We start from the raw sequence: 27,663 nt of genomic DNA, 5'->3' as shown, positions 1-27,663 counted from the left end.
ATGGAGTTCTCAAGGCAAGAATACTGAAGTGGTTTGCCATTCCCTTCTCCAGTGGACCACATTCTGTCAGACCTCTCCACCACGACCCAGCCATCTTGGGTGGCCCCACATGGCATGGCTTAGTTTCATTGAGTTAGACAAGGCTGTGGTCTGTGTGATCAGATTGGCTAGTTGTCTGTGATTGTAGTTTCAGTCTGTCTGCCCTCTGATCCCCTCTCTCAGTGCCTACCATCTTACTTGGGTTTCTCTTACCTTGGACATGGGGTCTCTCTTCACAGCTGCTCCAGCAAACCACAGCCTCTGCTCCTTACCTTTGATGTGGTCAGCTCCTCTCGGCCACCGCCCCTGACCTCGGGCCTGGGGTAGCGCCTCTCAGTCATGCTCGTGCACCTTCACAGCCCCCCCCCCCACGCTCGTGCGCCGTTGCAGCCACAGTGCACAATTGCACTCATCTCACACGCTAGTAAAGTAATGCTTAAAATTCTCCAAGCCAGGCTTCAACAGTACATGAATCATGAACTTCCAGATGTTCAAGCTGGTTTTAGAAAAGGCAGAGGAACCAGAGATCAAATTGCCAACATACACTGGATCATCGGAAAAGCAAGAGAGTTCCACAAAAACATCTGTTTCTGCTTTATTGACTATGCAAAAGCCTTTGACTGTGTGGACCACAATAAACCGTGGAAAATGCTGAAAGAGATGGGAATACCAGGCCACCTGACCTGCATCTTGAGAAACCTGTATGCAGGTCAGGAAGCAACAGTTAAAACTGGACATGGAACAACAGACTGGTTCCAAATAGGAAAAGGAGGACGTCAAGGCTGTATATTGTCACCCTGCTTATCTAACTTATATGCAGAGTACATCATGAGAAACGCTGGGCTGGAAGAAGCACAAACTGGAATCAAGATTGCCGGGAGAAATATCAATAACCTCAGATATGCAGATGACACCACCCTTATGGCAGAAAGTGAAGAACTAAAGAGCCTCTTGATGAAAGTGAAAGAAGAGAGTGAAAAAGTTGGCTTAAAGCTCAACATTCAGAAAACTAAGATCATAGCATCCAGTCCCATCACTTCATGGGAAATAAATGGGGAAACACTGGAAACAGTGGCTGACTTTATTTTTCTGGACTCCAAGATTGCTGCAGATGGTGATTGCAGCCATGAAATTAAAAGACGCTTACTCCTTGGAAGTAAAGTTATGACCAACCTAGAGAGCATATTAAAAAGCAGAGACATTACTTTGCCAACAAAGGTCAGCTAGTCAAGGCTATGGTTTTTCCAGTGGTCATGTATGGATGTAAGAGTTTGACTATAAAGAAAGCTGAGCGCCGAAGAATTGATGCTTTTGAACTGTGGTGTTAGAGAAGACTCGTGAGTCCCTTGGACTGCAAGGAAATCCAACCAGTCCATCCTAAAAGAGATCAGTCCTGGGTGTTCATTGGAAGGACTGACGTTGAAGCTGAAACTCCAATATTTTGGCCACCTGGTGCAAAGAGCTGACTCATTTGAAAAGACCCTGATGCTGGGAAAGATTGAGGGCAGGAGGAGAAGGGGATGACAGAGGATGAGATGGTTGGATGGCATCACTGACTTGATGGACATGGGTTTGGGTGGACTCCGTGAGTTGGTGATGGACAGGGAGGCCTGGCATGCTGCAGTCCATGGGGTCGCAAAGAGTCAGACACGACCGAGTGACTGAACTGAACTGAGTAATGCTATTACTATTAATACCGTAATACAGGTTAGTAGGAAGTCAGGATAATTCATAAGGAAACTGTGTCTGGCATGAAAGAAAAAGGACATTAAAAATAACAAAAATCACTATCCTTTACTGCCCTCCCAGTATCAGAAACAAAACAGTTATTATCCAATTTAGTTCTTGCAATAGCATGTCTCAAACATTCAGGCACATACTAGTCTTGTTACAAAGATATTGTTAAAATGTGGATTCTTTTCTTATGTATTTTTATTGAAGTATAGTTTATTTACAACACTGTTAATTTCTGTACAGCAAAGTGACTCAGTTATATATATATATGCTTTTTCATGTCCTTTTCTCTTTTTTGGCCATGCTGTACATCTTACGGGATCTTAGTCTGACAACCAGGGATCAAACCTGGGCACTGGCAGTGAGAGCACTTGAGTCTTAACCTCTCGAGAACTAGAGAATTCCCCATATTCTTTTCCATTATGGTTTGTCACAGGGTATCAGATATAGATCCCTGTGCTCTACAGTAAGACCCTGTTGTTTATCCAAAATGCAGACTCTAATTCAGTACAGTTTAACTAGATGGGGTGGGGCCTGAGAATCTGCATTTCTGCTAAGCTCCTCTCATGATGCCCTCACTGCTGGTACTCGACTGCCATTTGAGCAGCAAGGCCTTACAACACTCCTATGAACAGGAGATTATTATGACTCTTCCCGTTTACAGGACAAGGAAACTGAGGCTCTAGAGAGGTAAAGACCCTTGCCCAAGATCACAGTTATTAAGTGGCAAAGCCAGGCTCTGAACTTAGGTGTGCTAACTTCAAAATCCCTCTGTGACATTGCCCAGCCAGAATGACCTCCTTCAGAAGACTGTTTCAGTGTGGGGGTCCCTGCCAGCTCGAAACCAGCTTTCTACCAGCCTGGATCTATGTCTTGAGGACTTCAGCCTTCCTAGGCTGGTACTGTTTCCCAGCTGCCCCATCACCTTTTTTCTGCGTAAAGAGGCCTCTTCCAAGGGAGGCTGGTGTCTGAGCTGGCTCTGCTGGAGTAAAGAGGCTTCTGTTTGTTGCCTGCTTGCTTTTTTGTTACCTTGTGAAGTGGTCCTGTTTTCTCCACATTGGCTGCAACATAGCAAACGTCTCCTTCCAGCCGGCCCACTCCCCTAACCCAGTTCACACACACATACACACACGCGCGCACACACGTGCATGCAGACACACACAGCATCTCATCTCCCTTCACAGCTGGTGCTCTCTCTGCTGGCAGAAAAACGGGAGTTGGGGCATCCAGGCTCCCACAGCAGACTGGCTGAACCGGAAACGTTAGGCCCAGGGCTGCCGTGAGGCATGAGCTCTGAGGATGCAGACCTAGCCTGCCAAATGCAGCACACTGCGGGCAGGAAGAGCCTGCTTCCTTGCAGAGAGAAGGCCAGAGATCTTCCTCCATCCTGCTCATCTGAGCAGCCACTGCTGCCCCTTGGAAGTCACCCCAACCTCTCTATCTTTCTTTATACTGTCATCCCCATTTCCAGCTGGTCAGAAATCATATCCACACAGATAAGGAAAAGCATTAGAAATCATCTAATGGTCCACACCCATGTTAAACATGGAGAAACCAGAGGGGGCAAGGTACCTGCCTCAGCCACACAGCAAGGAGGGGCAGAGCTGGGACCAGAACCCAGATCTCTGAACCCTGCAGGGTGCTTCCTGGGCTCTTTAAAAACCCCAGAGGAAGAGTCCAGGGTATCCAAAAGTTGGACTGATCTGGGCTTGAATCCTGACTTACTAACTGGGTAGTTTTGAGCAAGCTACATCACTTCTCTGAAATTCAGTTTTCTCATCTATAAATTGGGGCAAAAAATACACCCTGCAGAGGTATTATGAGGATTAAATTGTACCATGTATGTCAGACGCAACGCGGTGTGGTTGTTTAATCCATCCTACCTTTTGTGAGCTGGGTCTTCGATATACTCTCGCCATCCTCATGTACTTATGGAGATGGGCCTCCAGGTAGCTGTGAATGGGCGCATCTGGCCATGCATTCCTGTATGGTGGGGGTGGCATGTGTCAATCCAATTGGGGATAGAGATATCATCTCAGAAAAGACCTGCAGGAAGAAAGCGTCCACTCAGGTTTGGAGAGGAGGCAGCCCAGTCCTTGCCCGCCAGGGGAGAGGGCTACTGGATTGCAGAGTAACCCAGCTGCCCCTCACCCTCTTGCCCCTGCTTCAAAATGAGCAGCTCAGGTGTCTCCAGCTTGCAATACAGAACTCCACCCTTCTTCAAGTCCCCCCAAAATAATCCATTCATTCAATAGCATCATGAGCAGTGTAGACTGAAGATCCACCAGGGAAAGAAGGGTTTTATATCACATGTCACAGTAAATGGCCTAAAACTCTTCCTTAGAAAAATTCCTAAAGTTCTATATAGAAAAATTCTCTTCTTCACAGATCCTTTGTGGTCATGCTGCCACCAGAAGGAACAGGGATGGGCCAGTAGAGCAGGCACTTCCCCTCCAAAGCATACACCCCAACCACCCTCTGGACCGAGCTAAAGGGTTCTCAGTCTAAAAGGACTTAACTTCCTAGGTTGCCATTCAAGCCACCCCAACGTGTCAGGAAGACATCGTTTTCCTTATAATAGCCACCAGATACCTCTGCCTCCTGCCTGGTCCACACAGGCCAGGACATGGAGTCGGAGATCCTGAGGTCACTCTCTGCCATTTGAATCTGGATAGAAAACAAATATTTTAGTTTCCAGACACACTGCCAAAGACTCCACACCTCTGGGGCATCTTTCAGACACAGTCCCCCTCATATACCTCCAACCACCTTCCTTCCCCTGCCCCAGCCATCTGTGCCTCTCTCTCATCCTCCTCCATGCTGGGGTAAAATATTCACAAAAATATTCTTTTCTTCTCCTGCCTGTTTGTTCATCCTTCCTTCTTGTCTTGAGAGGTTTTTTAAATTTGCTTTTGCTTTTATTCTCTTCTGTTTTCTTTGCAATGTGTCAGTTTCTTCCTCTTTCCGGACCACCTCTCCACATTGATTCACAAGGCGAGCTTGTATCGGGGGCTTTCTGTATCTCTGGCTTTGAATTAGGTATTGAGGACAGAATGAATGAAGAGAGAGAACTAAAAAAAAAAAAAAAAAACAACTACAATCCTGTCTCTCATGGGATCCCATGACCTATGGTGGATGCATATATATAAACAACTATTTACTATAATAACTATCTGAACAAGTGTTTACTATATGGCTTCAGAGACCTATCTTAAGTACATTATCAGAATTAACTCATTTAGTCCTCACAATAATGTTAAGAGGCAAGAACTATCACCACACCCATTTTACAGGTAAGGAAATTGAGGCATGAAGAGATGAGATGACTTACCCAAACTTTTACAGCTAATAAATGCTAAAGCCAGAGTCCAACCACCCAGCTCTAACCACTATAACACACTGCCTTTCTCTGTGCCCCAAGTGCCCCAAAGTGCCGAGGAGAAAGCTAATAAGTTTGCCTAAAGAAATCAGGAAAGGCATCATGGAGGAGGGGACTTTGAGCTGGGCTTTGATGGATGAATAGAAGTTGGCTGAGTGAAAAAGAGCAAGAAAGACATTCTAGGAAGAAAGCTCAGTAAGGCAAAAGTCAGAAACGTGCAATAATATGTCATGGGAAGTTTGTTGTGGCTGGACAGAAGGGAAGGTGGGGCTGGGGAGAGACCAAGTCTCACAGGGCCATGTGAGTCTCATGAAGTGCTGGGGTTTGATCCTTGAAGAAGTGGGGAGCCCCTGTGAATTGAGCGGTGGCATGCTCCCTCTCTCTCCCTCCCTAGTATTGCTAAGCAACCTCCACTCTGGTCCTGTGTCCATAAAACTCACCCAGCCCCCACTCCCGTGAGCTCCTCCCTCTCCTCCCTCTGACACACCACCTCTCATCTCACAGCCATGGCATTCTCTCTCCCCACCCACTGTGTTCTCCAGGGGCTGTGAGGGCCTCGAGCATCTTCCCGATCCTGAGTGTGATTCTGCTCTTCATGGGTGGACTCTGCATCGCAGCCAGCGAGTTCTATAAGACTCGACACAACATCATCCTGAGTGCCGGCATCTTCTTCGTGTCTGCAGGTAAGAGCTGCTGCGCCAGGCGGCCCGAGGCCAGGCCCACCAGCAGGGAGGAGGCTGAGGTTGCGGGGCCTGGTGACTGGAGGGGCCTGGCAGAGAAAAGAGGGGAGAGAGGAGAGGGATTTCTGGACCTTCCAACAGGCCAAGTCGCACAGAAGGCAGGCTGTGCTGGGCTCCCGCGCCATAGCCAGGCCTGAGCCCTCCACTGAGTCCACCGGGATTGCCCCCACACCTGACCTTTAGCCCAGTGACTCACCTTTCCCCCACCTCCTGAGAGAAGGCCCCACTCCCAGTGCTGGGTCTATCCTCATCACCCGCTTCCCTCCCTGTCCTACCCAGGTGGGAGCAGGCAGGCATTCAAAACCACATTTCTCAGCACAGCTACGTGACAAGTCACACTGGCTTCAGATGCCAGAAGAACATGGGTTGTAGCATAAGCCATTTAATAACGACAACTAACGTTTAAGCAGCACTTACCACATGCAGACTCTTAACAGCTTTCATGTGTATTAACTCACATGTAGTAGTAACTCATACGTATTCATGTGTATTAATCTTCCCCCAACCTAAAAGAAGCAAGCACTATTATTATATCCACTTCACAGATATGGAAACTCAGATGATGGTTACCTTGCCAAAGGCTTTGCATATAGGCACTCTGGCTCCAGGAACCAGACTTAACCCCTTGCCTGTGGTTCTTATTTAGACTCTAAGTTGTGTCCGACTCTTTCATACCCTATGGACTGTAGCCCATCAGGTCCAGGCAAGAATACTAGAATGGGTTGCCATTTCCTTCTCCAAGGGATCTTCCTGACCCAGGGATTGAACTGCAGTGGCAGGCATTGGCAGGCAGATTCTTTAAAACTGAGCCACCAGGGAAGCCCTAACCCCCTGCTACAGCAGCTTCAAATCCCAATGCAGCCTTAAGCAACTTACTTAACCTCTCTGCAATCTGTTTTCTCATCTGCAAACCCTTTGCAAAGCACTCAGCTGTGAAAGCAGGTAGTAAATGCTCAATAACTAATATTATTATTACTCAGTATATTGTAGAATGCCCCGTTGTTCTCTCCCTTCTTCCCGTATCTGTGATTCTGTTAGCTCTTCCCTTTCTGGCTCTCTCCAAACAGAATGATAGGATAGTAAGGTGATGCTTAACTTCCCCCTATATCAGCCCATCCATTCTCCACAAAAACGGCTGGACCAGGGAAAGCACATCCAGGTGTCCGCCTACCGCCATCCTGCCCAGGGCCTGGCATCCTCCTTGGATACTAACCATCATTATTTCTGCTTTCCCCTCCACCCTGCCTCCTCTCCACACCCATCCCGCCCGCAGGTCTGAGTAACATCATTGGCATTATAGTGTACATATCTGCCAATGCCGGAGACCCCTCCAAGAGCGACTCCAAAAAGAATAGTTACTCCTACGGCTGGTCCTTCTACTTCGGGGCCCTGTCCTTCATCATCGCCGAGATGGTCGGGGTGCTGGCCGTGCACATGTTTATCGACCGGCACAAACAGCTGCGGGCCACAGCCCGCGCCACGGACTACCTCCAGGCCTCCGCCATCACCCGCATCCCCAGTTACCGCTACCGCTACCAGCGCCGCAGCCGCTCCAGCTCGCGCTCCACCGAGCCCTCACACTCCAGGGACGCCTCCCCCGTGGGCATCAAGGGCTTCAACACCTTGCCGTCCACGGAGATCTCCATGTACACCCTCAGCAGGGACCCCCTGAAGGCCGCTACCACGCCCACCGCCACCTACAACTCCGACAGGGATAACAGCTTCCTCCAAGTTCACAACTGTATCCAGAAGGAGAACAAAGACTCTCTCCACTCCAACACAGCCAACCGCAGGACCACCCCTGTATGAAGCCCACGGGGGCCTCGCCGGCGCCGCCCAGAGCCGGGAGGAGGGGCGCGGCCCGCGGGATGGGCCGGGGGGTGAAGGGAGGGTGGGGGGCGGGGACACCAAACCATACCAGGGGGGACAAACCTTTCAAAAGGCAAGCAAAAAAACAAAAACAAAAAAACAACAAAAAAAGAGAAAAACATAACAAGTAAATTAAAAAAAAAAAGAACAACATATAAGAGGAACAAAGGCAAAACAATAAATGTGCAAAAATATAAACGAGGGAAGGAAAAACAAACTTTAAAAAAAAGCGAGAGGATAAAAATTAAAAATAGAAAATAAATCTAAATGAAAATGCATGATTTCCCATGTACCATTATTTTAACATTTAATAAAAACTAATTTAAATGAAAACATACAAGGGAACCAAGATAATATTAAAGCAAAAAAAAAAAAAATGAGAAGGAGCAGAAAGGAAGGGAAACGTTCTTTGCATTTATCAGGGGTTTATGTTACTTTTTTTTTTTTTTAACGCAGGGAGAGTTACTTTTCTGTTCCCTTTAACCCCAAGCGGGCTCCGCCTCCCTGGGAGAGTGGGGGAGGTGGAGACTCAGGGGCCCCGGGGCCAGGTTAGCCTCTTGGTCACTGCCAGGTCCCTGGAGCCTCAGGATGGGTGCCCCAGGAACGCTGGGCAAGCTCGGTGGCTTGCGAGCTGGCTCCACCCAGCATTGATGGGGCAATTGTAGGCCTCCAGGTGACCCAAGAGTCCTTGGTCCCTCCTGTCCGAAAGGTGCCTGGAGGGGGGTGCATCTGGGGCTTGCCCAGCCCTGGGGTTCCCAGTCCTTATGGTCCTTAACCCACTGTGATGACTTCCTAGGCCTTGAGGGAAGGGAAGGAGAGGGGATGGCTGCTAGTGGCTTGCTGAGATGCCCGGAAAACCCCGGAATCCTCAGGGTGAGCCTCTTGGGGTCACCACCCCAAGCTCCTGTCCTTGTGGGCAGGAGATGCCCACCCCCCGGGGGGATATAAAGCATCTCTCCCTCCTCACCCCTCACCTCAGGGCCATGCGATGACCCTGGGGCGATGGCGGACCCCCAGACTCATCGGCCCCCAACCCCTTGGGAAGGGGGCTCACTGACCCTTTGGGGGTCCTTGGACTTGCTGAAGCCCCCTCAGGGCCCAGCGGGTCCAACAATGACACTGCAAAAAGGTTTCTTTTTACAAAAGAAAAAGGAAAAACAAGTGGTGATTTTTTTTTAATAAAAAAACCACAGACTATAAATAAATGTAAATATATAATAAGTGGATTTACTTGCAAGAAAATCAGATAGTATTTTTCTTTTAATTCTTTTCCAGCTTTAAACTGTGAAAACAAACAAAAAAAAAATGGGGTGGGGTGGGGGACTTAAAATTTAGCAGGGAACTTGTAAAGAGAAAACAGAAAACAAACATACAAATCCATTTTAAAAAACCAACAAGCTGTTGTGAGAGATGAGAGCTGGGCTTCAAGCAGGAGGGGAAAGGGAGAGGCCCCAGGGAGCCACAGGGGCTGTGACAAAAGATGTCTTTCCTTCCTCCGGGAAAGTGCTGCTCATATGAAAGACAGAGAACCATCATTGAGAATCTGCTCCACACAAGGGAGATAGCACACCCATTCCCACACTCACACACACACACTCTCACAGTCCTCGAAGCCCAGCAGTGGAATCACTCATGGGGACACACACTCAGTCCAAATCCTTCCATCCAGTTCCCCAGCCAGTAGCAGGATTCAGAGAAGACTGGCTCATGCCCTCCAAAGCCATTGACGACACAGCTCCATACTGGCCTTTTTGTTCATGCACACCCTTTCACCACACCACATGCACACACACACACACAACACACACTCACACAGTTTGCATGCATGGAAAGGGCACTAGTCTGGAATCCCGTTCTGGATTCTGGAATCCCCGGCTTTGAGGCTTCCCTGGGCCTCAGTTTCTCCCTGTATAAACATGTGGATTGGCCCAGATGAGCTCTGAAGGCACATTCTCATGCTTGGTGTCCATGACTCTTAAGATCTGCCACCTGCCCAGAGGAGGATGCCAAGGGATGACCAGAATGGCTGCCATCCAGCCCCCAGACATTCCCAAATCATCAGTCAGCCACTCAGATGCTCAGCCACACACACACACACACACGCACGCACGCACGCACCATATGCCTCCTCACTGTGCTCCCAACCCCCTGCCCCTACATCCAATGTCAAAGCAAAAATACACACGTGAGCAAATGTATTCTGCCGTTCAGACAGAGAAGGAAAGGTCCCAGAGGGCCCCAAAGCCACTCTTTGTTTTGTGTCCCCTTTCTTGACTTCCATAACCCGGTCACAGAGAGCAGAGGGGACTTCCTTGGAGGAAGATCAGCCACCAGGCTTCCCCCATAGTGTTTGGGGGTCAGGGGAAAGGAGTTTCCCCTGAGGTTTGCTGGGACAGGTGAAGGCTGAGAGATGGAGAGCAGAGCTTTACACAGTTGGTCCCAGCGTGAGGAACAACCCCAAAGCTAACCTTAGACTACAGACTAAAGTTTGAGGGTGTCCCATGTTGCTCCCCTTTCTCCCCAGAGCAGCAAGGCCCATTCAGAAGGAAAGAAAACCAATCGCTTTCCCAAGCTTGAATTTCAGCCCAGCCTGCCAGTTACTGTGCTGAAGGCAGGGTCCCCTCCTGCCCCCATCAGCATGGCTTGGTTCGTCTCTTTCTGGACATTGGCCTGGCCTTCTCTTAAGTTGAGCTCTGGGGGGTTGGGGGAATGGCTGGAAAAGCTTCAGGGGCTTGCCCACTCCCAGCTGCCCTTCCCATCCTTTGTCTGGGGAAGGAAAGCTCTTTTCTCAGATCAGTAGCAGCTGGAACCCTAAACCCAGCCTGAGCCTCAAGACAGAATATCTGCCCGCCAACCTGGAAGTTCCCTGGAGGCCACGGGGGCTCCAGGACAGAGTCATGGCAGCCAAAGCCAGGGGTGGGGGCCACCCAGTATTTCTCAGTCTGAGCAGAAGTCATAATCGCTCCCTTCCCACCTCAGCCTTGCCCACTGCCCCCCCCAGATTCCAAACCTGAAAGGATCAAGTAGGAGAGATAAGGGAGAAGCCCCAAGAAAACAACAAGTGGGCACTGTCCAAAGAGGAAACTTGACCCCAGTTCTCTGAGTCCTGGCAGAGTGTCTGGGATGGCAATCAGCACTTTTTCCTGGGCCATGAGGCCTGGGGCCTGGGTCCCCTTGAAGAAGGCCATGCAGGTATAGGGTGAAAGGGCTAGGGGGCCTGGAGGGAAGGAGCTGGGTTCAGGACCGTGAAGGCGCCACTTGCCAGGGTGGACAATTGCTCATGTCCAGCTCAAACCAGTTCAAGAAACCAACCTCCATTTTATTTTCTTGGTGGGTCCTTTTTTTTTTCAGACTGTTAACAGAAAAAAATTTTAAAAAGCTGAAAACTGAAAAAAGAAAAAAAAAATCCTGGTACATGAAATAAAGATTTTTTTTTATAGCTTGGTCCTCATGTCAGTGGATTTCTTTCATTGCTTTCCCAGCTCCTAGCATCCCATTTAAGATCATTCTAAAGCTGAAATCTGAGAACTCAGATTCTCAGACCTGAGTTGAGGAAGAGGAGGCTTAGAAGCCACACAGTAGAATAGCCCTACTCCCCAGGTCATGCGATTCCTCCTAAATATCCTTTACTGATATTTACACACCTCCAGCAACAGGAGGCCCACCTACTTCATAGGCAGCCCCAGCCCATGCTCACTGGTAAAAGTCTCCTCCCCACATGCATTTCAACCCACCTCTTCCATTGACCAGCAGCAATGAATGAATCCCTTCCCTTTGCAGCACAATAGTCCCTCAGATATTTGAAGGCCGTGAACATAACATCCTTGAGTTTTCAGCTTTAGAATAAATCAGCCTCCATCAACATCCCAACATCACTCCAGGGTTTCAATTTTCCCAGTGAAAGTGTGCAGCCTGGAATGGGCATGACCCTGCCAGTGTACTTAGAGGGTCCGCTGTACAGGGGTGCTCTTCAGAGGGGACTGTGGATTGGGAGACAAGTAGGGAAGGTCTAGCAGGGGGACCTGGGACTCTCCAAATGTGAAAGGCAAGACGAGATGTGTCTTAGTCTTCTCAGGCTGGTATAATGAAGTCCCATAAACGGGATGGCTATCTCTCACTGTTCTGGAGTCCAGAATGTCTAAAATCAAAGTGTCAGCAGATTCGATTCCTGATGAAAACAATCTTCCTGCTTGCGGACGGCCACATTCTCACTGTCCTCACACAGCACAGCCAGCCTCTGGTCTTCTTTTATGATAAGGACACTAATCACATCATGTGGGCCCCACCCTTATGACCTAATCTAAGCCTCATTGTCTTTCCCAAGCCCTGCCCCCAATACCATCATGTCGTGGGTTAGGGTTTAAATACATACATTTTGCGAGGGACACAAACATTCAGCCTGGGGCTTCCCAGGTGGCTTAGCAATAAAAATCTACCTGCCAGAGCAGGAGACGTGGCTTCGATCCCTCTGTCAGGAAGATCCCCTGGAGAAGGAAATGGCAACCTACTCTAGTATTCTCGCCTGGAATAGGCAAGAAGGGACAGAAGAGTCTGGCGGGCTACAGTCCATGGGGTCACAAAGAGTTGGTCACAACTCAATAACTAAACAACAACAGCAACAAAATGTTTGGCCTATCAAGGCTAACCTAACGGGAAAATTTGACCCTTGACATTAGAGGAAGGCCCCGTTTGAAGGCAGCTCAAAAACTAGTCCACCAACGTCTGGCTCTATTCTAGTTAAACTGCCAGGGTCAATTATTTGAAGGAAGGATGTAAGCACTTCTCCAAATGCATTAAATACATTTCATTTTAGTTCATTTGGACTTTAAAAAGACTGTCGTGTGGAATAGGATGGAAAGAAGTTATTTCAAAATCAAACCAAGATTTTAAACACAGACCAAAAAAGTCCTCTTCTGTTGGCAAATTGTAAAATGCTTCTTCCCCTCCCCCTCCTTACAGGGGTTTCCTGTGCCCACCTTTCTACCACCACCCTTACTGAATTATTATCCTTGACTCAGAAAAATAATAAATGCCATGAAAAACAGGGGAAAAAAAAGCTGACCAAAGCTTGTTTAAAATGAAACATTATGATACATTGCTCCAAAAGGAGAAAAAAGCTTCATTCTGTCCTACTAACATCTACAGTGGCAGACCAGAAAAAAAAAATGGTGGTCTCTTTCACTATAATGGCTGGGATTCACTAGCCTGGTCATCTTAATATTTTCATGTGGAGAGCCAGAAGGGTGATCTATGAGGGGTCACCAGGTCAACCTGGAGACAGCTGTAACAGGATCTTCCCTGGCAGTCCAGTGGCTAAGACTCTGCACTCCCGGTGCAGGAGACTTGGATTCAATCTCTGATTGGAGAACTAAGATCCTGCATGACATGCAGCGTGACCAAAAAATAAAAGAAAAAGAAACCATTATAACAACGAACAGTGATGAGGACCAGGGAGTTCCAGACATCAAATCCCCAGTTTGGACACAGACCAGGACTTCTTCATGAGCTTCAGGAGGTAGGGTCTCTGAGAGGCAAGACACTGTCTGAGATGCAAGGGAGGAAGCTTAGTCATTGTACAGCTCTTCTTAAGGCTCAAGAGAAAAGAGATGGCATGCAGAGGTCCTCTGAGTCACACAGACTTAAGAGAAAGGCAGCCCCATAACCTGGGGCCCCGGAAAACTCCCCTTAAGAATTGGTCAAGACTCATGACTCCACTTGGGCCTGGCTGCCAAGCTTCCCACCCATCTCAAGCATCTCCTCCTCCAAGCTCACCCCTGACATTCACTGGTCCCAGGGCAGGAGTACAAATGGCCTCCATACTGTCAGTCAAAATGTTTAACAGCTACAAATCTGACTAACTTTAAAATATGTTCTATCCTTCTATCCTGACAAGTCAATCTTCACAATGACCTAAAATACAAAGTTTGAATTTAGAATTCTAAACCTCCTCTGAATTCTGCTCCCCAAAGTGGTACAGGGCAAGCCCACCCTGGGTCTGAGCCCACTGCCTGCCCCACTCCCTTCCCTTCCAATCTCCAGCTCCACTTAGCATGCCCGGGGCCTCTAAGGGGGTGCCTACCCCAGCCTGCCCATCCAAGTTCCAGCTACAGTCACCTGAAACATCGACTCCTTGGGCACTGCTCAGGCCAGTTTTACCTCAAGACAGATAGTGGCCAACCATGGAAGCTGACTCTGGAGACTTTGGATAGAAATTCTAAAAAGCAGGCACCAGAGAAAGAGGGCTTCAAGAGAGGTGTGGGCTCAGGGTGAGCACATGGCCTTGGTCTGTGGACTCTTCCCCACCATGGGAGGGGTGGGGTGGGGGAGGGCCAGAGCAAGGTCCCCTAACGCCCCGCACCCCTCACGCCCAGGTCTCGGGGCAGCTCAGCCTCTCTCCGGCTTGTGAATAAGATCTCATGGTCCAATACAAGGGTTCTGAATCCGGGCAGGGCAGGGAGGTGGGGGCCAGGTAAGAGGCCATATAGGTCAGAAGACCTATCCCCTGGTGGGGAGGAAAGGCGTTTTAGAGTCCAGAGAAAGCAAGCAATTTCCAAACCAGACCTGCAGAGTGAATTGGCTTCAAGCAGGCTGCCTGCCCTAGAACCTGACTTCTGACATCCCCAGCCAACAGTTCCTGTTTTATTTTTTTTAAAGGGTATTTATTTGTTTTTTAGGTCACATCCTGCAGCACACAGGATCTCAGTTCCCCAAGCAGGGATCGAACTTGTGTCCCCCGCATTGGGAGCTCAGAGTCTTTAACCACTGGACCCGTAGGGAAGTCATCCCAGCCACCCCTTCTGATGGATGGTTGAAGCTTTTTTTCTCCCTTCTCCACTCATACTCCAAGCTTAGAGAACCCTCCCTGGAGAAGTGCTGAGCTCACCAAACTCCAAAAGCCCTGAGAGTGTCTGCAGGGGTGAGAGAAAGCTGCTGTCTCCGCGAGTGTCTAGCCCTACATCACAAGGAGCAGCAGTTTGGACCGGCTTCCAAGCCGATGCTGAGAAAGCTGCCTGGTAGCCAAAGACTGCCCCACTCCCCGGCACACAGGCTCTGGAAAGAAGTTGTCTGTGAGCCAGCTTGAAGGGACTCCTCCCAGTCCAGGCTGGAGGAACTGGGCCCTTCCTTTCCCTCCCCCTCACGCTGTCACAGATGGAAATTCCCAGTGTATGCCAGGGCTACCTCCTACAGGCTCAGGCAAACCCACCATGTGCATCTCCTCTCTGCTCTGCATTCACTGACACCACACTGGCACCCTGAGATTGGCTGTGCTGGAAGTATTTACAGCACAGAAATGGGCAGATGCTATCAATACAGACCAGGCAACTTTTTAAAATAGAGAGCTGATTGTCAAACATCACTGTACCACTGCATAAAGCTGTAGCCATGATGTGTGTTTATAAGTTCACTCAAGCACGCCTCTGAGGCACATTCATAGCCCTGACAGTGCACGTGCCTATGAGCATGTGTGCATGTACATATTCTTATGTGCAGGCCTGTATGAGCACACACGAGCGCACAAACAAACACTCACACTTATGGAATTAGATCCACTCACACAAACATATCCATTTAGTCTGCCGCCTTTTCTTAACCACACCTGCCCCGGCAGGTCTTGGCCTTGGTCTCAAGTGTGCAGACACGACCCAGACACAGACTCCCCTGTGGGAAGCACTCAGGAGAGACAGGATCATGGACAGGAAAAGAGAGGCTTGCACCAAGGCGTGGCAAGGGGGGTGAGCTAACACGGGGCGGGCACACAGAGTAGCTGGCGCTCCAGTGAGACGTGCTGCCCACTGCACACACTTCTCTACAGACCTAAGCTTCACACACTTGTAGCCCCACCTGTGCATCTACAGGCACAGGGAAGCATGGAGGTATATGACGTCACAGGAGCCCGCCCCTGTAGGGACTCATGGAGCATATGTGTATGGGAGTGTGTACACAGGCTCAGAGCATCAGTTGGAACCAGGGAACACCCTACTAGGTGAGATGGCCCCTTTGTGTCACCAGGAGGACCCACCCCTGAAGCAATAAGCCCAGCTTTCCTCTTCTCTCTTTCTCTGTCAATCTCTCTTTTGACCTCCCTCTCACCTTCTCTCTTTCTCTGGCTCTCCTTCCCTATCTCTCCCTCGCTTTCTCTCCTTCCTTCATCTCCAGCCGAGTTACCAGTCTGGCTCACCTCACCCACATGGCTATGAAAAGGACCCCAAAGGAAATAAGAAGCAAATGGGAAGATCGCCCCAGGCACCTCTCTCCACCTCGACTGCTCAAACCAGAGAAGGAAAGAGGCCCTCAGATGGGCTCTCTGAGGCAGCCCTCTTCAATGAGCCCAACAAGAACAAGAATGTCTGGCATGAGGGGGAAAAGGAGAATGGCTCTTCCCATTCCATTCAAGTCAGAAGTCTGGGATGGCCTATCCTGATGCTTACACAGTTCAGGATCTCACAGGCTAAATGTGTTTCTTTATGTTCCTCTCTCACTTAAAACCTTCAATGCCTCTCCAGTGCCATCACAGAAAAGCCTTTGATGCCCTCTTTGGCCAGCCTCCTGATTGTCTGTCTTGCCACAGCAAACTGGAACTTGGGGGAGCCTACAAGGGGCCAGGTGGATTTTCCTGATGGCTCAGTGGCAAAGAACCCGCCTGCGATACAGGAGATGTGGGTTCAATCCCTGTTTCAGGAGGATCCCCTGGAGAATGAAATGACAACCCACTCCAGTATTCTTGCCTGGGAAATTCCATGGACAGAGAAACCTGGTGGGCGACAAGTCCAAGGGGGTCACAAAAAAGTTAGACACAACTTAGCAACTAAACAACAACAACACTGGGCCAGGCACTAGCAAATCACATTTTATTACAGCTTAACAATACTTTGGCCACCTGATGTGAGGAGCCGACACATTAGAAAAGACCCTGATGCTGGGAAAGATTGAAGGCAGGAGGAGAAGGCAATGACAGAGGATGAGATGGTTGGATGGCATCACTGACTCAATGGACATGAGGTTAAGCAAACTCCAGGAGATGGTGAAGGACAGGGAAGCGTGGTGTGCTACAGTCCATGGGGTCACAGAGAGTTGGACATGACTGAGTGACTGAACAACGACAAGCAAGTGTTATCACCCCCTTTACAGACGTGGAAACTGAGGCTCAGAGAGGCAGAAAGTTCTGGCGTTTAAGAGGATGAGCTCTGGAGTCACACTGCCAGGGTCCCATCCGGGCTCAGGCCACTTATTGCCAGCACAGCTTTGGGCAAGGTCTCTATGCCTGTTTCCTAATCTGCAAAAGGGAAACAATAATAATGGAACCCAACGCATAAGGTTGTTACATGGAGTTAATGAAAAAAGAGTATTAGAGGGGCTGTGTGCCAGAGCCTCCGACCAGCCCACCCTGAGTTCTGGCTTAACTTCTAATGGCCACACTGTGGCTGCTTTACTCTTGGGCCTGAGGCCTCCTGCAGCCAAGTGCTCCATTCACAAAACCAAATCTGAGTGGTTTAGAGGCCAGAACTGTGCCCCCTGAGTTTTGGGGGGTGAGAGGTCAGGAACCCAGGATAACAGCAGAGGCCACCCCTTTGTGGGGTCAGGCCAGGACCCTGGGGTGAGCAGGAACCCCCCCTTGTGGGGCATGAGGTCAAAAGCCTTTTTCCCAGTCTTCCCCGAGATCCCATCTCCCTCCAAGCCCTCTTGAGGCAAGCAGGGGTCCCTGGTGTTCCAGCAGTGTCCCAGGAGGCAGGTGCCTGGCCACCAAGGGCTCGAGCAGGGGCGAGGCGCAACACTATGCAATTCCTGGAGTGCCAGTCAGGATGGAAGCCATGCCCCGGGCCGAGGTTGGGGCAGCAGGTCAGGTGGGCCCGGGCCCAGCCCTGCGTTTGGTGAAGTGATTTGTCCTCAGTACCACCTGACCTCTGCTGGGAGGAGCAGAGTCCAGGAGGAATCCTTGGGCCCCCTCTATGTTCCTCCTTTTACTCTGAGCTGTATTTTTAAACCTGTACACACAGCAGTTCTTCTGAAACAGAGCCGATTTCATCAATTGTCAGTACCAACCCTGTAGAGTGATTCTCCACTGGTGTCCAGACTCAGGCTCTGGTGGATCAAATAAAAACATTTTGTTTTGTTAAAAAAAAAAAATTAAAAAAGGAGGAAGGGAGGCATTAGAACAATGTCTGGTGCATGACAACAACTATGGAGCACTTCCTATTTAAGTGAACTCAAGAAACAAAGCCATGACTCCAAGGTGTACTTAGGATGTGGCAGAGCCGGGGTTCAAACATAGGGGTCTCTGAGTCCAGAGTCCTCATTGGCACCCACTGCTCTGCCGCACCTCCATCACCTACACACGCAAATGCACACAAACGCACGCAGAGTCACAGGAAACTTCCCAGAGGGCTGTACAGGGCACAGAAGAGCAAGAAGAAGGGAGGGGGCAATTCTCCCTGGCAAGGGCCTGGGGTCTGGGGTGCAAGGATGATGCCTAGAGAGGCTTCACAGTTCTGAGTTAGGACATCCCTTGGGCTCTGAGGCTGAGCCATAACCACCTCCTTCCTGGCTCTGGCCAGCCCAGTTCTCAGGAACACTGCAGGACTCTCTGATGTTTTTCATTCACTCATTCATTCAGCCCCTCTCACAGGCTGTTCTATGCACTATGCTGGGGGTAGAAGTGATCAAAAAAGACCGTTTCAGCCTCCTGCAACTCATGTTCCAACGGGGAAGAGGAAAAATTAGCAAGTTAAGAATCAAATAATAATCACAAATCTCTCTGAGACACTGACTTGCAGCTGAAATTTCAAGGGTAAAGAGGGAGGGCCAGGAAAACAGAGGATGGGAGAGAGGGAGAAGTTCTGGGCAGAGGAAAAAAGCATGTGCAAAGCCTCGTGTCTTGAGGCAGGAAAGAACTTCGCCTGTAAGCAGATCTAAAAGATGATCCAATTGTTATCCCAGGTGAGCAAGGGACAAGGAGGAGGTGGAAGAGGGGGGCAGGGGTCAGTCCTCATGGAGCAGAGTTTTAAATTTTATTCCAGGGGCAGTCTTTGAACTGAGCTTTCCATGCAAGATTCACTGAGCCAGAGCCATTGCTAGACACAGTGGGAGGGACAAATATAAGTAAAACAAGTCCCTTTCCTGAAGTTCACAGTTTCATTTGAATTATTTACTTGTGATTTGCAATTTGCCCTTTTCCATTCAATTAACATCTATTTATAAAGCTCTTCCCAAGAGCAGAAGACCTTACACCAAAAGCTCCATTAAAAAAAAAAAAAAGGATGTTAGGAACTTCCCTGGCTGTCCAGTGGTTAAGACTTCGTACTTCCACTACAGGAAGCATGGGTTTGATCCCTTTGGGAACTAAGATCTCGGATACCATACAGTGCAGCCAAAAGAACAAAAAGAGAAAGAATGTTAAAGGTAGAGATCCAACCCATACAAAGGAGAAGGAAGCCATATGACAAAAGTTCAAGCTTCCTGGCAAGCAAGGCGAAAAGGGAAACATAAATTCTGTCATTTTCATAGTCAAAGTCAACACTTCAGTTGCTATAGAGAAGAAAAATTGCTCTCATACTGTCTGGAAAAGAGAGAAAACACACATGAGACAATAAGCAACAACTCTAGGTTAAAAGCACAGAAGGTCAAAAGATGCTCCACACAGAAACTGAGATGAAAGTCTTCCAATCCTTGCATCTCAGAGCATGCACCCCTTGGAAGGCAGCAGAAGGGCAGGAAGGAGAGCATGGTGAGTAGAGTTCAGTTAAGTCACTCAGTAATGTCTGACTCTTTGTGACCCCATGGACTGCAGCACACCAGGCCTCCTGTCCATCAGCAACTCCCGGAGCTTGCTCAGACCCATGTCCATCAAGTTGGTGATGCCATCAAACCATCTCATCCTCTGTCTCCCCCTTTTCCTTCTGCCTTCAATCTTTCCCAGCACCAGGGTCTCTTCCAATGAGTCAGTTCTTCGCATCAGGTGACCATAGTATTGGAGCTTCAGCTTCAGCATCAGTCCTTCCAGTGAATATTCAGGACTGATTCCCTTTAGGATTGACTGATTTGATCTCCTTTAGAAATGCCTATACTTGAAGCCGAGCTCCATCCTTCACCAGCTGTGTGATGTGAACAAGAGACAGCCTCCCAGGACTTTCCTAGAGGTCCAGTGGTTAAGAAGCCACCTTGCACAGCCTGGATGGGAGGGCAGTTTGGGGGAGAATGGATACATGTATATGTATGGTTGAGTCCCTTCACTGTTCACCTGAAACCATCACAACATTATTAATCCGCTATGTTGCTGTTGTTCATTGGCTAAGTTGTGTCCAACTCTTTGCAACCCCATGACTGCAGCACACCAGGCTTCCCTGTCCTTCACCATCTCCCAAAGTTTGCTCAAACTCATGTCCATTGAATCAGTGATGTCATCCAACCATCTCAACCTCTGTCACTCCCTTTTCCTCCTGCCTTCAATCTTTCCCAGCATCAGGGTCTTTTCCAATGAGTTGGCTCTTTGCATCAGGTGGCCAAGGTATTGGAGCTTCAGCTTCAGCATCAGTTCTTCCAATGAATATTCAGGATTGATTTCCTTTAGGATTGACTGATTTGATCTTGCAGTCCAAGGGACTCTCAAGAGTCTTCTCCAGCACCACAATTCGAAAGCATCAGTTCTTCAGTGCTCAGCCCAATGCAAAGTAAAAAGTTTAAAAACAAACAAACAAAAAGAATCCACCTTGCAGTGTAGGGAACTCGCGTTTGATCCCTGGTTGGGGAACTAAGATCTCACATTCACAGAGCCCACGTGTCACAACTGGAGAGGCCATGTGCTGCAAGAAAGAGCCCACATGCCACTACAACACAGGCAATTGTTTTTAATTAATAATAACAAGCCTTCATTTCCTCATCTGCAAAATGGGTTCAATAATCTCTACATAATAGTGACTAGAACGCTCTGAGAAGACACTGAATGTGAAAGCTCCTAGCACAGGGTTGAGACAGCTGGTACTCAGCGAAGAAGAAAAATCATCATAGCCAGAGTCTGTGGAGCTTTCCCTTGGTGCCAGGCATTCACTGAAGTATTTTCCGTGCTAATGATAAGAGCTTCATGATGAGATGGATCCTATTATTATCTCCATTTTACAAACGAGGACGATGAAGCTCAGAGAGACTAAGGTGTGTGCCCAAGGTCACACAGTGGGAATAGGTAGAGCCCAGACCATAAGCCCAGCAGTCTGTTGGCTCCAGAGCTTCCATGTTCACCATTTACTTTTCCAGCTGCGATCACCTTGCCCTCTTCTCCTTACCTCCATCCCCCAACACACACTCACTCACTCACTACTGGAGTGCTCAGGGCTGAATGGAAGCCCCTCCCTCCATGATAATCCCTGCCCCACTGGCTCACCTCCCTCTCACTTCCTGCCCACACTCTGCCTCTCCCCTTGCCTTAGTGCTGGTCTGTGGAGCTTGTGAAAACCAGACTAAACTTTCTACCACAGACCAGCCCTTTAGCGTCAACTGCTTCTGCTCAGGGGACTGGCAAAGGGTTAACGGAAGTGAGACTCAAAACTGGCCATGAAGGGTGAAGACTCTTGCCTGGGCTCCTTGACAACAGAGACATGACTCACATTTCACTTGCTTGGCACATGGCGAAACCTAGGAATCTTATAAATCGAATAAAGGCAGAATGAATTGAACTGAGTCGAGCTGAACTGGACTGAAGTGAATTGCAAAGGTGAGTGGATGGAGGGTGGGTGGTAGCTAGAAGGATGGATAGATAGATAGATTAATGGATAGGTGGACAGATGGATGATTGAATGGGTTGATAGATGGAGAGTTGTTTCAAGAAATGGAAAAATTGTCAGATTTTTAGATACTAAAATGATAGATAGATAGATGAATGGATGGGTGGGTGAAAGAAAATTCAGTGACCATAGCTGGTAGGGACAGCTGGTAACTGAGGAAGGAATGCCCCAGGAATGTCTTGGAAACACTGAATGAATCTTTGTGACTGGGGCAGAGGGATCATGCCAGGGAGAAACAGAAGAAGAACACACACCCACATTGCCCTCCTCCAGGACAAGAAGGAGGCACCTGGGAGGTGGCTGTGCGAGCTGTGTGCTCCGCGGCGGCAGGACAGTGAGGAGTTAACAGCAGGACGGCTCCCCGGCCAGCTGCGGCCAGGGTGACACTGACAGATTACAGCGTGTCCTCCGCACCAACACTGCAGCGTCCTCCCCCCGCCCCAACAGCCTAGCTCCAGTGGATCAATACCAAAAGGCACACGCTGGAAATCCACAGCCAGCTCCCTACAAGGCCTAGACACTCTAAAGGACTGAACCGCAGAGTCGAAGGGACCTTCGAGACTGGCTCATTCCCTGGACTGGGCCAGGGGTGCTGTCCCATTCACCTGGGGACTCCCCATCCCATCATAGGGCCAGACAAGCTCAGCCCTCTCCAAAAGTTTGCTGAGTGGATGAGCCAGCCTCCTGGCCAGTGCAGGAGCCCTCACAGGATCCTTTCTGTGACCCACGGCCTCTCAGCTTCTATTTGCTTACCTCCAGCAACAGGAGGTTCACCATCTCCCCCAAGCAACGAGAGCCTTCTGTGTGGGTCAAATTTGACAATGAATCATCTTCCCCATCTTGAGTTAACCTTCCCTCCTCTTTATTTGTCCCTGAACTGCTATTTCCTACCTCTTCTTCCTCCCTAGTTTCCTCTCTTCCCCTCTCCCAAACCATCCACTTCCTGGGGTGCTGAAGCCACATGATTAAAGAGGGAGGAAAAAAGGAATCTACACGCACCGAGCACCTGCTGTAGGTGAGAGATGTCAGAACCTACACGTGTCGTCTCTCATAATCCCTGTGGATGCCGTGCCAGGTAAGTGCTCTTATCCCCATGTCACAGACAAGGACCCTGAGGTTCAAAGAGGTTAAGTAACACACCCAGAGTCACCCAGACACCTGGCAGCAGAGCTGCGGCCTGAATCCAGGTCCGTGGGCTTCCGCTGTGTACTGCAGCAGCCCAGGGGCACACAGTGTGAACGTTTCCCACATCTCGTTCTCGGCCTCAGTTGAGTCTGGAAAGGATTGAACTGGTCCTCTAAACTACTCTCCCTGCACGAGGGAAGGAGAGGGACTCGTCCAGAGTCATAAGAGCTAAGGGGCTCTGCCCAGATCAAGGACTCTCCCCGAGATCATCACTTCCCTCTATCTGGCCACCACCCAGGACCAAAACCTCCAAACAGCCCTTCTCAAAGAGGGAACCAGGCTCCTTGGAGAAAAGGCTGATGCCAGGACTGGGGAAGGGACAGCACAAGATGAGTCTGGAACATCTTGTTCTAACAGAAAGCCAGGAAGTTACCAGAGATTCCAAGCGCTGGGTCACAAGGCTCCATGCCCGACTAGATGGGGCTCCCAAACAGGAGAGGTGACGATCAAACAGGATTAGTGTCCACATGTGCTACATGTTATTAACATATTACATGCATATTCGTATAACATGTAACATTCTCTCTATATGCTGGCTTCCTACCCTACCCTATCCCCTGCTCTGGGCATGGGGGACACTCATTCAGGTGCAGCCTGGAAACCTCCAGAAAAGGGTCCTGAGCCTCCAGCACATCCCAGCCTGAAAGTAAAAGTGAAGGTTGCTCAGTCGTGTCCAACTCTTTGGGACCCCATGGACTTCCATGGAATTCTCCAGGCCAGAATACTGGAGTGGGTAGCCTTTCCCTTCTCCAGGGGATCTTCCCAACCCAGGGATCGAACCCAGGTCTCGCACACTGCAGGTGGATTCTTTACCAGCTGAGCCACAAGGGAAGCCCAAGAATACTGGAGAGGTAGCCTATCCCTTCTCCAGTGGATCTTCCTGACCCAGGAATCGAGCCAGGGTCTCCCACATTGCAGGCAGATTCTTTACCAACTGAGCTATGAGGGAAGCCCCATCCCAGGCTGAGCTTCTCCCAAACCTTTCCATTCCCCATCCCTGACCCCGCCTTTCCCTCCATGGTGGAGAACAGCGGGGGCAACAAACTTCTGTGAAGTGCTGACTGGCACTGACTCCTGGGGAGAGAAAGGATTTGCCCAGAGTCCCCTGTGGGCCACTCAGGCCAGGCCTCCCAGGCTCCAGAGCCCAGGGCCTCCCAGGCAGCCCATTGCCAGCGTCTCAACTCTGGTGTGTGACTTGATGGGCTGGAACTGTTCAGGAGTCCACCCGAGGCCTCACATGGGGACCGTCCTGGACCCAGGGCCACCTCTGTCCCTCTCAGTGCACATCCAGCCCTTGTGACCACCCCTCCACAGCCTCTCTTCCCCTCCTTGACCCCTATTCAGTCTCTCTTCAGCCCCAGCGGGTTCTCCCTCCCTCATCTCCGTGCCATCACCACATCCTCCCCTCAATTCCAGCCCTGCACCATCACACACACACACACTGCCATCCCTGCCCGCCCTCCTGCCCCCTGCTCAAACTATAATTATTGGGAATGCTCTTCAAGCTCAGATGAAAAAGGATTCAATCCCCTGCAGGCTATTCCCAAGCCCACGCTGGTGATTCACCTGCACTTGTCTTTTCTTACCTTTCATGCTTGAGTCTGGATAGAACATCTCTAGAAGAAAACATCAGAAACTAGTAAGAGTGGTCATCTCTGGGGAGGGAGAACCGGAAGCAAGGATGTAAGTGAGACCAACTTCACTGAGCATCTTTTGAGTTTTGAACCATATGCATAAACCATATAACACGAATGAATTAACTTTAGTAAAGGTAACCATTCAAAGGCCAAAAAGACAAACCATGACTCCACCATGACTAGCCCCCTGACCTTGGACAACTGTACTTAAGCACTCCAAGCCTCGGTTTACTCACCTATTAAATGGGAGAGATGATAATATCTGTCTTGCAAGGTAGGTGATAAACCAGTGCTCAGGAAGCACCTAGTACCATGCACAGCAAGCAGGCAGGACTCAGGAAACATGAGTGAAGGTCTTCTTTTTGTCCACCTTCTCCATGAAACTCTTTATTTTTTTTTGACTGTGTCACAGGACCCTCAGGATCCTCGTTTACCAACCAGGAATCAAACCAAGGCCCCCAGCTGGATCGCCAGGGAATTCCCTGAAACTCTGAGCTCCTCAAAGTTGGGAACCACAATGCTGCATTTTGGATCCCAGAGTTCAGCACAGCTCTTGGCATGATGGTTAAAAGCCTTGAAATGTTCCCTGACAGCGACGAGACACAGTTCACTGTCCTCAGGATGGGTTTCATGGTCTCTCTCTGGGCGCACCTCTTACCCATCCTCAAATGCAGTGGTCGATGTAAAATAGATACCTAGAGGGAGCCTGCTGTACAGCACAGGGAGCTCAGCTCAGCTCTGTGATGACCTAGAGGCGTGAGATGAGGGGGGTGGAAGGGAGGTTCAAGAGGGAGGGGATCTATGTATACAAATAGCTGATTCACATTATACAGCAGAAGCCAGCACAACATTGTAAAGCAACTATACTCCAATTTTTAGAAATAGATCAAAAATAATAATTAAAATGATAAGTTAAAAAATGCTCACTGGTCTTTGACAGTTCTTGCTCCCATGCGCTATCACCCCTGATTCTTGCCTTCCCTCCACCTCCGCACTCCCTCTGCCTGATAATCTACAGACTCATCTCATCCTTCCAGATCCTGCAAAAGAATCCCCGCTCTATGTAGCTTGTCCCCCTGCCCCTGGTGGACTCAGTCACCACCCCCCACCCATGGCACTTGGACCTCTGAGCAGCACCTATCAATCTGTATTGTTCATTTTCTACCCTCTGTCTAGGCTGCTGCCCTTAAAGTTCCAAGAGGACAGGGGCCGTGTTTTTCTTTTTAAATGTATGATAAATTTTCTGTATCCCTAATGTTTAGCAGGATCTTAGGAAATGTTTGTTGAATGGATAAATGAATGAATGAATGAATGAGCCATTCCTGTCCCCTCGGCCACCTGGCAGCTTCAGGGACCCAATTATGGTGAGTCACTCACATCCTGCCCATGGCTCGTGGTGGATGCAGTGACCTCTCTTTGCAGTCTCTTCTACCAGCTCCAGCCTAGAGGCTGCATCTCTCAGCCTGAGAGCATCCAGAGAGCCTTCCGGGCCTGGCCTGGGAGCTGCAGTTGGCCGGCTGTTCGGCACTGCAGCTTCAAGGAGGCTGAGTGGCCTGCAGGAGCCCCCTGCCTCTCCTCTCCCTGCCCCAGAGGTGTGCTGAAGCCCTTGACCAGGCAAAGTCCTAGGAGAGGGGAAAGAAAGGCAGATAAGATAGTCCCTGCCCTCCCAGACAAATGATGGCAAGGAAGAGAAGAATGCCTGGTCCACCCCATTCAACCTGCCACCTATGATTCATCAAGTGCCTGCCACGTGCTACCCTGTGCCTTTATGCCAGCCCTGCCACCTCTCTGTGCCTCAGTTTCCTCCCCAAACTGAGGGGTGGAGAGGCCACCTCATCCAATACAACAGGATTATTCGGCAAATGCAACGTATGTCAACTGCTCGGTGAACTCTGAAAATCTGTACTCATGCTCAGTCGTTCATCTGTGTCTGATTCTTTGCAACTCCGTGGATTATGGCCTGCCAGGTTCCTCTGTTCCTGGCATTTCCCAGAGAAGAATACTGGAGTAGGTTGCCATTTCTTCCTTCAGAGGATCTTCCCAGCCCAGGGAGCGAACCGGCGTCTCCAGTACCAAACTGAAGCTCTCTCCTTAGCAGCCAAAGTGACTTGCACACAGTAGGTGTTTAATTAATAGCTGATGCATTGAGATGCAATCCAAGAGCTGGGCAGGACTTTTCATGCCTTGGGGAGGAGCGCCATCCTGTGGCCAGAATTCAGAACACATGGACTTCCTGGTGGTCCGCGGGGATCAGGCTGAAACGGGACCCCTGGAGGTTCAGTTAGGACAAACACAAGGAAAAGTCAGTCTGACGCCACCGAACAAAGAGAAATTTCTTCATCCCCGGAAGTGGTATAGGCTCAGAGTACAATAAACAGGGGCGACGAGAGTCTGAAGCAACACTGGACTATTTCTCTATGAAGAGGTCGTTGGGACAAGCCTAGTCACATTTGCAGGCGGGCTGGCCTGGCCCAGTGAACACTAACCATCTTCCATCTGAGAAGACTTGAACTTGGCTCTGCCACTCACAAGCTGTGTGACCTTCAGCAGATTTCTGCCGTCTCTGGGTTCCAGTTTTCTCATCTGTACAGTGAGATCATAATCCTTGCGCAGGCCAGCTCAAAGAGTTCTTGGGAAGGTCAGATGGGATAAGAAAGAAAAGCACAACTAGTTCATAAGTGGTAAAATCCTGTACAAGTATGATAGATGGTTATGACTATTTCTAATGATTTAACAACTGGCAGTTTATTGAACTTCTCACTGTGCTTAACCCTTTACCATACAATCTCATTTAACTTCCACATAACTCTATAAAATAGCTACTTCTAAGAATCCCATTTGGGGATGCAACTAGAGATGGTCATACTAAGTGAAGTGACTCAGAAAGAGAAAGACAATACCATATGATATCACTTACATGTGGAATCCAAGACATTAAAATGACACAGATGAACCTATCTATGAAGCAGCAGCAGCAGCAGACTCCCCAACGTAGAGAACAGACGAGTGGTTGCCAAGGAGGAGGGGGCTGGAGGAGGGACGGAGTTGGAGGCCGGGATTAGCAGATGCCAGCTTTTATATATGGAATGGATAGACAATAAGGCCCTACTTGTCTTTCTTGTATAGAGAACTATATTCAATGTCTTATGATATTTTTAAAAGAATGTATATGTATATATTTGTGTGTCTATAACTGAATCACTTTGCTGTACAGCAGTAATTAACACACTATATCAACCATACTTCAATGAAAATAAATAAAAAGAATCCCATTTTGCAGGTGAGAACACTGAGGTTTGGGAAAGCTT

General features: G+C 49.2%; 1 protein-coding gene and 1 long non-coding RNA gene across 2 annotated transcripts in view; both read left to right on the top strand.

Annotated features, from left to right (window-relative positions):
• CACNG2 (calcium voltage-gated channel auxiliary subunit gamma 2) overlaps positions 1-7,745 on the top strand; it is a 121,900-nt gene extending 114,155 nt beyond the window's left edge. The window contains exons 3-4 of the mRNA XM_019960113.2: positions 5,695-5,835; positions 7,166-7,745. Of these exons, the coding sequence (XP_019815672.2) occupies positions 5,695-5,835; positions 7,166-7,701 (677 nt within the window). The 3' untranslated portion in view covers positions 7,702-7,745. The remainder of the gene's footprint in view (positions 1-5,694; positions 5,836-7,165) is intronic.
• A 13,418-nt stretch (positions 7,746-21,163) lies between these two features.
• On the top strand, positions 21,164-25,278 carry LOC139183007 (uncharacterized). The gene is made up of 3 exons (XR_011566488.1): positions 21,164-21,463; positions 22,442-22,608; positions 24,768-25,278. It is a non-coding gene; the product is annotated as an uncharacterized lncRNA (long non-coding RNA).
• Positions 25,279-27,663: the final 2,385 nt, after the last annotated feature.

This window comes from Bos indicus, chromosome 5 (genome assembly GCF_029378745.1).
Source record: "Bos indicus isolate NIAB-ARS_2022 breed Sahiwal x Tharparkar chromosome 5, NIAB-ARS_B.indTharparkar_mat_pri_1.0, whole genome shotgun sequence".
Classification (NCBI taxonomy): domain Eukaryota; kingdom Metazoa; phylum Chordata; class Mammalia; order Artiodactyla; family Bovidae; genus Bos; species Bos indicus.
Note: the sequence above shows the minus strand (reverse complement) of the source record. Positions and strands in the feature narration are given on the sequence as shown.